This window comes from Neoarius graeffei, chromosome 23 (genome assembly GCF_027579695.1).
Source record: "Neoarius graeffei isolate fNeoGra1 chromosome 23, fNeoGra1.pri, whole genome shotgun sequence".
Taxonomy (NCBI): Eukaryota; Metazoa; Chordata; class Actinopteri; order Siluriformes; family Ariidae; genus Neoarius; species Neoarius graeffei.
Genome location: NC_083591.1, coordinates 47297180 through 47310954, shown reverse-complemented (window position 1 = coordinate 47310954; position 13775 = coordinate 47297180). Strand labels below are relative to the sequence as shown.

General features: G+C 42.0%; 1 protein-coding gene across 1 annotated transcript in view; it reads left to right on the top strand.

Moving 5' to 3' along the window:
* The first annotated feature begins 1473 nt into the window (after positions 1–1473).
* LOC132871303 (protein unc-13 homolog A) overlaps positions 1474–13775 on the top strand; it is a 91443-nt gene continuing 79141 nt past the window's right edge. The window contains exons 1-5 of the mRNA XM_060905419.1: positions 1474–1954; positions 2450–2479; positions 2609–2708; positions 8656–8773; positions 11479–11602. Of these exons, the coding sequence (XP_060761402.1) occupies positions 1474–1954; positions 2450–2479; positions 2609–2708; positions 8656–8773; positions 11479–11602 (853 nt within the window). The remainder of the gene's footprint in view (positions 1955–2449; positions 2480–2608; positions 2709–8655; positions 8774–11478; positions 11603–13775) is intronic.

Below are 13775 nucleotides of genomic sequence, written 5' to 3'. Positions count from 1 at the left end.
AGAGTGTGACACTGTTAAATGATCAAACAGCATTCTACAGTGTAAATATTCTCGAATCCAGCATGACGCTAATACTGGAAATTGACACTGATCCTGGAAACCCCGTCCAAAATGTTCAAATAAACATCAGCTAACACCATATCAATAATCACATTTAGATTAGATTAGATTAGATTAGATTAGATTAGATTAGATTAGATTAGATTAGATTAGATTAGATAAAACTTTATTGATCCCTTTGGGCGGGTTCCCTCAGGGAAATTAAGATTCCAGCAGCATCATTACAGATAAACAGAGAAAAGAAATAGAGAAAAACTTCTAGATAAATTAAAATAAATTAAGTATTTACATATACGGGGCGGCACGGTGGTGTAGTGGTTAGCGCTGTCGCCTCACAGCAAGAAGGTCTGGGTTCGAGCCCCGTGGCCGGCGAGGGCCTTTCTGTGTGGAGTTTGCATGTTCTCCCCGTGTCCGCGTGGGTTTCCTCCGGGTGCTCCGGTTTCCCCCACAGTCCAAAGACATGCAGGTTAGGTTAACTGGTGACTCTAAATTGACCGTAGGTGTGAATGTGAGTGTGAATGGTTGTCTGTGTCTATGTGTCAGCCCTGCGATGACCTGGCGACTTGTCCAGGGTGTACCCCGCCTTTCGCCCGTAGTCAGCTGGGATAGGCTCCAGCTTGCCTGCGACCCTGTAGAACAGGATAAAGCGGCTAGAGATAATGAGATGAGATGAGATTTACATATTCAAATATAAAAGAATAAGATATGAGGAAGAGAAGAAGGGGGAGGGGGGAGAAGTGGGGTTAGGGTAAGGGGGGTAAGCAGGAAAGATATTGCACATTATATTGCACATTGTCCCGTATTGCTTATTGTTAGGCTAGGCTACTGCTCCTTCCCGTCCTCTGTCCTCCTGTTACCCCTCCTCCCCCCCAGAGAGGAGTTGTACAGTCTGATGGCGTGAGGGACAAAGGAGTTTTTGAGTCTGTTCGTCCTGCACTTGGGAAGGAGCATTCTGTCACTGAACAGGCTCCTCTGGTTGCTGATGACAGTGTGCAGAGGGTGACTGGCATCGTCCATGATATATATGGCTTTTTTTAAAAATCTATTTATGTTGTACATACGCCATACAAGTCATAGTGTTATCTGTTACTATAGAGACAATAACAGATTAGCGCGAGCGTATTAATATAAACCTTGGAGCTAGCACTAATGTCAGAGCTGCTGTTATAGAAGATAAATCAACACCCTTTGAGTAATTAGAATGAAGAATTCAGCAGTGCTGTGGTGCAATATGAAGTAAGAAACCTCTCCTTTCACTCCAAACGATCTGACTCCAATCGATCTCTCGTAATCGAATGATTGGAGCTCTTGGCATACTTGATTTTAATAAACGCGAAAATGACCTTGACAATTCTGTTATATCACGTAATAGAAAGCTTAACAATGCTTCAGTGTGTTTCCAGAGTAAGGTTGATGTTTGGATCAAATTGGGAATCTGGTGATTTCAGGTTGCATAAAGTGAAATTACGAGGTGGGTCAGAAAAGCAACAGGACTTCGTGTGCTTCTTCGATGTGAGGGGCATCGTCCGCGTAAAGTTCTTGCCACAGGGCCAGATGATCAAGCAGCATGTCTACAAAGAGATCCTGCCATGTTTGCTTCGTTCAGTGTGCGAGAAGAGGCGAGAGTTGTGGCAGGACAACTCGTGGCTGCTTCACTATGACAACGCACCGGCTCACAATGCCCTGAGCATCCGGCAGTTCCTTGCCGAGAAGAACATCGCTGTGCTGGAGCAACCTCCCTACTCACCTGACCTTGTTCCATGTGATTTTTTCCTTTTCCCCAAGCTCAAGGGGGTCATCAAGGGGCCCAATTTTCCGGACATGGAAACCATCAAGAGGGCCGTGACGATGGAGCTGCAGAGAATCCCAGGAGAATCCTTCCAGGAGTCCAGAAGTACATGGAGACGTGGCAGAGAAGGATGGGAAAATGCGTTAGACTCGAGGGGGATTATTTCGAAGGGGAAAACTTGTAGTTTGGATTTGACATATATTTTTTGTGACCCCAGTTCTGTTTCTTTTCTGACACACCTCGTATTTGGGGGATCCTGAGTGGTGCAACACAAAAGCGTTCGCCCTATCATTTGGAGATTGTGAATGTCGCCACAGCCATCTGTTGCTGGGATTGGCCAAAATTGGCCATACTCTCAGGAAGGAAGGGTGGCATAGTCAAGTGATATTAGTCAATCGTGGGCACCTTTGAACTCATGCATACGCTTTCATCCAAGTGTGTTGGAGGAAGCACATGATGGCCTTCGTCCTCCCTGGTTGGTAGTTGTCATGTGATAAGGGCCAGGAATTATCCATGATTAAATTTGGGGCAAAAAGAGAGAAAAAACAAGTATAGCATTAGTGAGTGGATGGACTGATTCTTTGTCTTTCTGTTCTGTAGTGAAGAAAGCCAAGCTCGATGGACCCCAAGGTGAGTAAAGATTGACTCAACACCAGCATTACCATCATTACTAGACATGACTCTGACAAAATGTGTGTGTGAGTGTGCATGTGTGTGCATTTATTGTTGTAAGTCACCTCCATATGCTCTTCCCCATAGAAAAGTTTAACACGTATGTGAGTCTGAAGGTACAGAATGTTAAGAGCACGACGATCGCAGTGCGGGGAAACCAGCCGAGCTGGGAGCAGGACTTCATGTTGTGAGTCTTTCTCTCTTTCTTCCCACCTCCTGTTGTTTATGCTCCTCATCTATCATGTCATCTTCTCCTCAATTTTTCTCATGTTTCATCTCTCAAGTTCTTTCCATGACCCACTTTTCCCGTGATCCCTTTTTCACACCTTCTCTCATCCTATTTTTGTCGTCTGGCTTTGTTTTATTTTAATCGATTTGTAATTGATTACAAGCAGGAATGCAACAGAAGTTCCCAGAGATCATTGGCATTACACGGCTGGATGTTTCATCAAGTCCAGTTTGCATTATGGCCCGCGTTTATTTTTTTTTACTCAAGCAATCTAAAACAGTTTTAAGTCAGAGTAAAAGACAACTGGCTTCATATTTAATTAACAGTGTTGACAAATAGAAAAAGAAGCAAAAGTATTTTTTTTTTTAATGTTCTCAGGATTCTATGTACAGATCATGACTCAACCAACTCAGGCTTATTCATGCACATGCTCATGCAGTCCAGCCGCCCTCATTCACTCTCTCTCTCGCACTTTTTCACCTCCCCCTATCTCACTGCCCTCACTGTTTACTCACTCACTCAATCATGCATCGCTTTCCGCCTCGGTCTTTTGCACTCATTTTAATTCACACTCCTTTTTTTTCCCCCGTCAGCCCATTGATTCCTGTATCCCTAATTCCCCCATCTGGCTCACTTTCATTTCCTCTCTTGCTTTCCTTTTCATTCATTCATTTTGTCAGTGATCCAGTGGAGTACAACGTGCTAGGAGGAGTGTCGTGTGTTCTAGGAGAAGCGACTCTCTCCTACAGCCACATGGCCGTAATTAGCGCTCACTAATTCACTTCACTGCTGCCTTTTGCCAAAAATCTTACGGGTGATTAATGAATGGTTTAAGGCACTACAATCTCCATTTATATCGAAAACATGATTTGATTATAGCAAAAAAGAAAACAGCAAGTCAAGTCTTATAACGTGTAAAATGTTCAGATTTCAGTAAGTGCTACAGTAAGTGCTTTTCTAAAAAGTTGATCTTTTTTCACTGTCTGCTATGACAAAAAAAGAGGACGCTTTGTGCCCGCTTCCTGTAGGACTACATTTAAAACATGGACTGACATTTGGGAAAGAACATCTACTCCAAAACCAGCCTTAACATTCTTAGTATGTGATGAGTGCCAGGTCGGGATCCATGTGAACCCTATTGATCCATATGTCATATTAATTGGAGCATCGTTTTACACCAGATGCACGTCCTGCCACAACCCTCCCATTTATGGGCTTGGGAAACAACCATTCACGCACACATGGACAATTTAGAGTAGCCAGTTGAACTAATTGCATGTCCTTGGACTGTGGGGGAAACCGGAGCACCCGGAGGAAACCCACACAGACACGGGGAGAACATGCAAACTCCACACAGAAAGGACCCCATCAGCCAGTGGGCTCGAACCCAGAACCTTCTTGCTGTGAGGTGACAGTGCTAACCATTGCACCAACGTGCCGCCCAAGTGCCCTTAAACATCCATGAGATATAAATGCATTTTTGTCCTTTTTTCAGTGCAGAGAAACATGTTGAAATTGCTTTTTGTATTAATCACATATAATGATAATGAGGTTACAAATTAGTTTGAAAAGCTTTAATGACTTCTTTTATTCCTAGTCTGTCTCTGTTTGTATTGATCTTTTAGGCAGTATCCGTATATTATAGATCAGTACTACTTTGTGTGGATATATATATATATATAATATATATGGTCCTGGAGGAGGTCCGAGCAGGTGTGGAGGAAGTGAGGACAAGCAGGATGGTAAGCATGTGGCAGCAGAGGGCATGGACGAGGTGGGAAGGAGCACTGGAGAAGAAACTAAGCTGGAATGAGATCTGGAAGGCAGAACCACAGCGCATCAAGTTCATGATCCAAGCTGCCTATGATGTGCTCCCCAGCCCAGCCAACCTGCACACCTGGGGCAAGAGTAGCATTCCAATTTGTCCACTCTGTCCAGGAAGGGGGACCTTGGAGCACATCCTGAGTAGCTGCCCAGCAGCCCTTGGGGAGGGCCGATATCGTTGGCGGCATGACCAGGTCTTGAGGACAGTGGCAGAGGCCATCTCTAGGGCAGTGGCCACCAACAAGCACATTTGCAGCCAAAGGAAGATCGCCTTTGTAAAGGCTGGAGAGAAGCCACAGCCAAAGCCCACACCCTCAGCCAGCCTGCGCTCAATGGCATCAGACTGGGAACTCCATGTTGACTTGGGCAGACAGCTCAAGTTCCCAGATTTCATAACACCAACATCCCTGGGACCAGATGTGGTGCTAACATCTGTATCTTCCAAGCAGGTCCTTTTACTGAAGCTGACAGTCCCTTGGGAGGAATGCATGGAAGAGGCCAATGAGCGCAAGCAGCTCAAGTATCAGGAACTCATTGAGGAGTGCCAGAGGAGGGGCTAGAAAGCTCACTGTGAGCCAGTCGAGGTGGGGTGCACAGGCTTTGCTGCCTGCTCCCTGTGCAAGATCTACACCCTGCTCAGCATCACAGGAGCAGTAAAGAGCAGAGCCATCAAGTCCACCTCAGAGGCTGTGGAGAGAGCCTCGAGGTGGATTTGGATTAAAAGGTCAGAGAAGTAGGCCAATAATGCTGGGACACAAGTTGGGGCCTGATCAACCCCGGCTGGGTCGCCCGAGGGAGGGTTTCTGATGTTGTGAGACCCGAAACACCTGAGGATCTCAGAAAACATCACTGACGATGTGTCCCACTGTATCTACACACACACACATATATATATATATATATATATATATATATATATATATATATATATATATATATATATATATATATATATATATATATATGTGTGTGTGTGTGTGTGTGTGTGTGTGTGTGTGTGTGTGTGGTGCAACAGGAACCATCTGCAGCTCAACACCTCGAAGACCAAGGAGCTGGTCATTGACTTTGGGAGGTCCAGACCAAGGTCACAACCAGTTCTGATCGAGGGAGTCGAGGTGGAGGCTGTGGATTCCTACAAGTACCTCGGGCTGTGGCTGGACAGCAAGCTGGACTGGACTTGCAACACTTATCACTTATACAGGAAGGGACAGAGCAGGCTATACTTCCTTAGGAGGCTGCGGTCCTTTAACATCTGCAGGAAACTCCTGTGGATGTTCTATCAGTCTGTGGTCGCCAGTGTCCTGTTTTACACCGTGGTGTGCTGGGGGGGCAGCTCATCCAAGAAGGACACATCCAGGCTGGACAAACTGATCAGGTGGGCCGGCTCTGTGGTCGGCATGAAGCTGGAGTCTCTGGTGACGGTGGCAGAGAAGAGGTCTATGGACAAACTATTGAACATCATGGACGATGCCAGTCACCCTCTGCACACCGTCATCAGCAACCAGAGGAGCCTGTTCAGTGACAGAATGCTCCTTCCCAAGTGCAGGATGAACAGACTCAAAAACTCCTTTGTCCCTCACGCCATCAGACTGTACAACTCCTCTCTGCGGGGGAGGAGGGGTAACAGGAGGACAGAGGATGGGAAGGAGCAGTAGCCTAGCCTAACAATAAGCAATACCGGACAATGTGCAATATAATGTGCAATATAAAGTGCAATATCTTTCCTGCTCCCCCCACACACACACACACACACACACTTACCCTAACCCCACACTGTAAAAAAAATCCCGTTGTTTTTACGGAAAAAAACTGGCAGCTGGAGTCACCAGAAAAAATCCGTAAAATATACAGCAAAACGGTAATTGCTTTTACAGCACAGCATGTACATTTTACAGTTTAAAGTAGCAAATATAACAGAAGTCCAGTGTTTTATATGCTGGATTTAACTGTAAAATGTACAAGCTGTACCGTAAAAGCAATTACCGTTTTGCTGTATATTTTACGGATTTTTTCTGGTGACTCCAGCTGCCAGTTTTTTTCCGTAAGAACAATGGGATTTTTGTATGCTGGTTTCAATGATCTACTAGACAGATATTTTTTGGGGGGGGCTTTTTTCACCTTTATTGAATAGGACAGTGTAGAGACAGGAAATGAGCTAGAGAGAGACTGGGAAATGACCTTGGGTCAGAATCGAACCCGGGTCCCCAGATTCACGGTATGGCGCCTTAGTCGACTGAGCCACGACAGTGGCCGTTTTTGTATTTTTTTTAACAGGGCAATTATGTAATTTTAACTATCACATTCTGTTTTAGTATTACAGTTTGTCTGTGTTTAAACTACAACAATTTGTAAATTCTACAAAAAAATATGATCAATTCAACATATTCTTACTGTTAAATTAACAGTGGTATTTGGTGAGGAGTTTTACAGTATATTGATGTAAATTACACACTGCTTCATTGTTTTTGTATTTACAGTTTTTTTATGTCATGATTTTACATAAATTCCCTGTTAATTCTACGGACATTTTTTACAGTGCACTTCTCCCCCCTTTCCCCCCTCTCTCTCTTCCCCATATCTTATTCTTTTATATTTGTATATGTGGGTGGCACGGTGGTGTAGTGGTTAGCGCTGTCGCCTCACAGCAAGAAGGTCCGGGTTCGAGCCCCGTGGCCGGCGTGGGCCTTTCTGTGTGGAGTTTGCATGTTCTCCCCGTGTCCGCGTGGGTTTCCTCCGGGTGCTCCGGTTTCCCCCACAGTCCAAAGACATGCAGGTTAGGTTAACTGGTGACTCTAAATTGACCGTAGGTGTGAATGTGAGTGTGAATGGTTGTCTGTGTCTATGTGTCAGCCCTGTGATGACCTGGCGACTTGTCCAGGGTGTACCCCGCCTTTCGCCCGTAGTCAGCTGGGATAGGCTCCAGCTTGCCTGCGACCCTGTAGAACAGGATAAAGCGGCTAGAGATAATGAGATGAGATGAGATTTGTATATGTAAATACTTAATTTATTTTAATTCATCTAGAAGTTTTTCTCTATTTCTTTTCTCTGTTTATCTGTAATGATGCTGCTGGAATCTTAATTTCCCTGAGGGAACCCTCCCAAAGGGATCAATAAAGTTTAATCTAATCTAATCTAATCTAATCTAATATATATGGCGGCACGGTGGTGTAGTGGTTAGCGCTGTCGCCTCACAGCAAGAAGGTCCTGGGTTCAAGCCCCGTGGTTGGCGAGGGCCTTTCTGTGCGGAGTTTGCATGTTCTCCCCGTGTCCGCGTGGGTTTCCTCCGGGTGCTCCGGTTTCCCCCACAGGCCAAAGACATGCAGGTTAGGTTAACTGGTGACTCTAAATTGACCGTAGGTGTGAGTGTGAATGGTTGTCTGTGTCTATGTGTCAGCCCTGTGATGACCTGGCGACTTGTCCAGGGTGTACCCCGCCTTTCGCCCGTAGTCAGCTGGGATAGGCTCCAGCTTGCCTGCGACCCTGTAGAAGGATAAAGCGGCTAGAGATAATGAGATGAGATATATATATATATATGATTGTAAGTTTTATATGCAGCTTTCATCTGCCTTTATTTTCTATCTGCGTTCCACTTACTCCGTTCCATCCATCCTTCTCTCTCTCTCTCTCCCTCCATATCTCTTTTTCACTTTAATAATAAATTTACATCCTGCTGTGCTGTAATTGAGCTGCGTCGTGTTCCCTGCAGCCCCGTTTCCAGCTTTGTTGTCTATCCGCTACCATTTGCTATAATGCAAGTTAATGTAATTACAGAAAAGAAATGTACTTACAAAATCAACACAGCATGCTGCTGGCAATATCATCGACCCGGTTCCAATGCTAATCCCTTGTTAAATATAATATGAGGACAATATCATCATTCCAGAGCTGTCACTCTCTCTATCTATCTCTCTCTTACCCTCTCTCTGTCTCTCTTTCATTTAGCAAAGCTTTATTAATATGAACAAATGTTTTAATGTGAAATTATTTATAATGTCCCCAGTGCTTTGGCAGTAATGTACATGATTAAGCATAGTAGTTTGTAAGAAGAGAAATCTCTCTCTCTCTCTTGCTCTCTCTGCAGTGAGATAAACCGGCTGGATCTGGGTTTGACGGTAGAGGTGTGGAATAAAGGTTTGATCTGGGACACCATGGTGGGCACCGTCTGGATCCCGCTACAGAGCATCCGTCAATCCAATGAAGTAAGATGCAGTACTGATTGCATTCTACAACTCTCTTGCACTGTTTTATTCATAACACATTCATACACATTGCATAAACACTTTATTAAGCACTGCTGAAGGGTTTAGGAAAATGATCAGGTGATATAAGCAAGCTTATATAAAACTTCAAACATAAGCAGTTTTGCTTTTTCGAAGTGCTCGGATGTAACATTGTGTAAATTTGAGTCTTGTTCTGATTAATTGACTTTGAAATCGAGCCGTGCTACCAAAAACCTGAATATTTTAAAACAGAGTGTATACTCAGCCTTAAAACATTCCACACATATTCAAAGTACTGACTCTAACTTTTGATTTGATCTAATTCAAGTTCAAAATTTCATTCGCTGTTTCAAATCAAGGCATGAAAGTCCTTGTTTAATGCATTTCTATTTGAGCTGAGCTCAGCAGACAGTGCACCCATCTCTCTCTCTCTCTCTCTCTCTCTCGCTCTCTCTCGCTCTCTCTCTCTCTCTCATACACACACCAGCTGCTGAGAGACAGTTAAATAAGCACACACGCACACTGGCCTCCTCTAAAGAGAAGCAAAACTTTCTCCCATTTACAGCTTTTATGTTCTGCTTTATAAATGAGTGTGAGCTTTTTTTTTTCCACTTTGCTTTCATAACCCTGTATGAATAATATATCACCAGTCCTCAATTATGAATCGGTGTTTTGCATGGCCAGTTCTCAATAAACACGTTTGCGTGTCTCTCTGATCTGTAACCGAGCCGACATGGGAGAAGTAAAACTGCTGATGTAGGATGTGATTACAGCAGCGATGACAGCGGAGGAGGACAATATTTGGGCGTTGGCCAATTTTTCATTTGGTTCCACTCGACTCCAGCTGGAGTGATAATGATAGTGTGGATCTTAGTTAGTGTGAATGCATTTACTGTATTTAGTGATTTTTCAGGTTAGTCATGATGTTCAACAGTAGGTTTTATTTAATAATGATGGTGTCCTGTGGAGGGTGTTGAATTTTTCTTTCTTGTATTTTAATCGTGATCATGATTTTTAGGTAATTTAACATAATTGAACGTGATGTTAGTTAAATCTAGCCACTTGATTGATGTTATATGGATATTTATACCACAGTGCTACTGAATTCTCAGGTCTGTTTGGTCAGAAGGTGTTTAATTTTCTTTAAAAGCAGCTCTGGCAGTAGTTCCAGCTACAAGGCAAATCACAGGTTTACATTTATGCACGCAATCGAATAAATTATCGTTTCTATAATAATAACTCAATTACAACGACTTCTTTTTACAACAGATTAAATAATTATGTTATTTAACAGCCCTGTGATGACCTGGCGACTTGTCCAGGGTGTACCCCGCCTTTCGCCCGTAGTCAGCTGGGATAGGCTCCAGCTTGCCTGCGACCCTGTAGAACAGGATAAAGCGGCTAGAAATAATGAGATGAGATGAGATGTTATTTAACAAAGAAAAAAGTATAATTAACAGTTATTCCACAAAATCGAGTAGTACATGAGCTGATCGCCGACCAAGCACGTATCGCCAAGTCGGCTATAAGCCATGTATGACAAGATTGTGTGGCATAACTGTTTTATTCTATCCACATTCACTGGATTTTGAGAAACGGAACATTTTTATATTTATTTTTTGCAAATTCGATGAATAAAAAATTCATACAAAATGTCCGACAAAATCATTTCCGCTTAGAACGTAAACAAACCGGCGAAATGACAGGAGCAATTTGTGAAAAATGCTATAATAATAATAAATCTTGAAAAATAAAAAAAAGATACGTTATCATCAAAAACTTTTATTCCATATTTTGTTGCCTTTTTTGTATTTTATTGGGTTTTGGTTTCGAGTAGAGTTTTAATTTCGTCCTCGGTTGGTTCAGCAGCACGCTCCGTCATTTTGTTTTTCTCTACTCACGGTATATGAGCTCATATCCTAGTAGTAAAGTAGCCAATCAGAGCGCACGACTGCTCATATCCAGTGAATGTGTATAGAATAATAGTGGATATGGTGAAGATTTCTGTGAGGAGACTCCAGTGTCAGTGCTTTATGCCAGGACTTTCTGAGCTTTTAGGTTTCTCGGCAACATGACAAGCTGTGGTTGGTTTTTTGTTGTTGTTTTTTTAATCTTATTAACCTAGAATGGTGAGGGGATTAATTATTACTATACAAAACTAATAACAGGTGCTAACTTGTCTCACAGATATTCCACAAAATGTAATGTAACAATAAACTGATATAAGATATGGGATTTTGTTACGTCATTAATAAAAATGTAATCATTGGCAAATTGCTGTGATATACGAGGTTTAAAAATCAACCATTGGATGGTGTGATGCAGCTGTTGACACCTGGAGGTTTAATTATTTTCCTATAACAGCACAATCTGAAGTGTTTTATTCCTCTAATACCACAAAACATACCAATATTTTGCTTATTTATTGACTTCAGTGCATTAAATCATTAGCCTCTCATTCAGGATTCTGTTTGGTTGCATACTCAAGCTAATTGTGTTTGTAAAAAAAAGTGACTAAGGAGCAATGAAATGAATTGTAATAAATAATCATGATTTCAATACTGAACCAAATCATTGTGATTATCAGATTATTTCATGTCATGGATCCCTCCAGGATTGTGCTACTCTTTGAGCGTTCTCACTCCAGAGGAATGTCGCATCATTTTACGTGTGTGTTCTCATAGGAGGGTCCAGGGGAGTGGCTGACTCTGGACTCGCAGGTCATCATGGCCGATAATGAGATCTGCGGCACCAAAGACCCAACGTTCCACCGGGTGCTGCTCGATACACGCTTCGAACTGCCACTGGGTAGGAGCATAATTCATCAGTCTCACCTAAAACATAATTACAACTTCCATGATTCATCCCTGCAACCTCAAACAGATCCCCTATTCCCTTTAATGTATTGAATCCAATTATTATGGATCATAACAAACATATACAAACTGGACATGAAGTCAGAATGTGTAAATGGTACCAGGGCAATTCCATGTAAATGTCAACCTCACCATGCAAAAATAAAGCAACATGTAATACATCAAAACCACTCCCAGAGATATCACCTAGGCCTGTATTTTACAGATGTGAACAAGCTGAACCAATTTGTAACCAACCTAATATGTCACTGTCAGTCTTTCTTTCTTATAATGTAAAACCCAAGCTAAAATCAACTTTGGTCATGTACAATTCTATATTATTGCCACAAGCCACAGAAATGTATGCTAAAATCCACAAAACAGCAAAACAATAGCCATCCTAAATATTATTTAAGAACTTTGATAGTTTTAGCTGATATTTAGAGAGTTTTTCAAAGGGTTATGGTGGTTAATTTGCTGATTTTCTAAACATATGCCATGTCTATTTCAGACGCGTCACATCCATAACGGAATTTCGTCACATCCATAACGCTGACTTTTCCTTCCGAAACTCTGCATGAAATACAAAATATTTTAAACAAAGGTTTTTTAATATTCACCTTGGACCCCTCTATCAAACGGATATCTCTATTTCGACATTAGGTTTACGATTTCACAGAGTTTGATAAAAATGTACAGTCACCCAAGAAAAGTGATATTTTTTCTGTCACATCCATAACGCATCTTTTATTGGCATTTTCTGGCATGCCCTAGATGTACTATGGGAATTGTTCTTGTTCTATCACTTCTCCAGTATGGTACAGCCTTAAAATATGCAACACCTGTTTAAATACTGGGAGACAATAAAACATGCACTGGGTCATTTGTTGCCATTTTGAGTTCAAGTGTCACGTCCATAACGCTGGAATTGCTCACCAACAGTGCTGGTACTGTATTTTTGAGCATAAACTCAAAAGTGAAAAAAAAAAACCACATTGGAAAGCATTAAACCTTTGAAAGAGACAAAAATCAGTTACATTACAGTCATTATTAATCCAGTATCTTAGTTTCAGTGAGTTTCAACTGAAAAAGGGAGGCGGTTCTCAAACACAGAGTATACCATATGTATCTGTTTACTTGACGCCCATTTTTTGTTCTTGGCTCAAAACTTGTGTTGGCATAAGGTCACAGCAGGTTCTTCATAAGCAAACAAAGTAACACAGTGTATATGTGGGAGTTGGGGTGTGTACTGTATGTATAAATGTGTATATGTCAGTGTGTGTTTGGGTTTTTACAGTGTCTTGCAAAAGTGTTCATCCCCCTTGGAGTTTGTCCTGTTTTGTCGCATTACAAGCTGGAATTAAAATGGATTGTTGGGGGGTTGGCACTATTTCATATACACAACATGCTTACCACTTTAAAGGTGCAAATTGTTTTTTTATTGTGACGCAAACAATAATTAAGATGAAAAAACAGAAATCTGGAGTGTGCATCCCGTAGGTATTCACCCCCTTTCATATGAAACCCCTAAATAAGAGCTGGTCCAACCAATTCACTTCATAAGTCACATAATTAGTTGATTAAGATCCACCTGTGTGCAATCAAAGTGTCACCTGATCTGTCACATGATGTCATAAATCAACCTGTTCTGGAAGGACCCTGACTCTGCGACACTACTAAGCAAGCAACATGAAAACCAAGCAGCACTCCAAACAGGTCAGAGACAAAGTTGTGGAGAAGTATAGATCAGGGTTGGGTTATAAAAAAATATCCCAAACTTTGAATATCCCAGGGAGCACCATTAAATCCATTACAGCAAAATGGAAAGAATATGGCACCACTACAAACCTGACAAGAGAAGGCCCCATCCACCAAAATTCACAGACTGGGCAAGGAGGGCATTAATCAGAGATGTACAACCTCGATTCCAAAAAAGCTGGGACAAAGTACAAATTGTAAATAAAAACGGAATGCAATGATGTGGAAGTTTCAAAATTCCATATTTTATTCCGAATAGAACATAGATGACATATCAAATGTTTAAACTGAGAAAATGTATCATTTCAAGAGAAAAATTAGGTGATTTTAAATTTCATGACAACAACACATCTCAAAAAAGTTGGGAC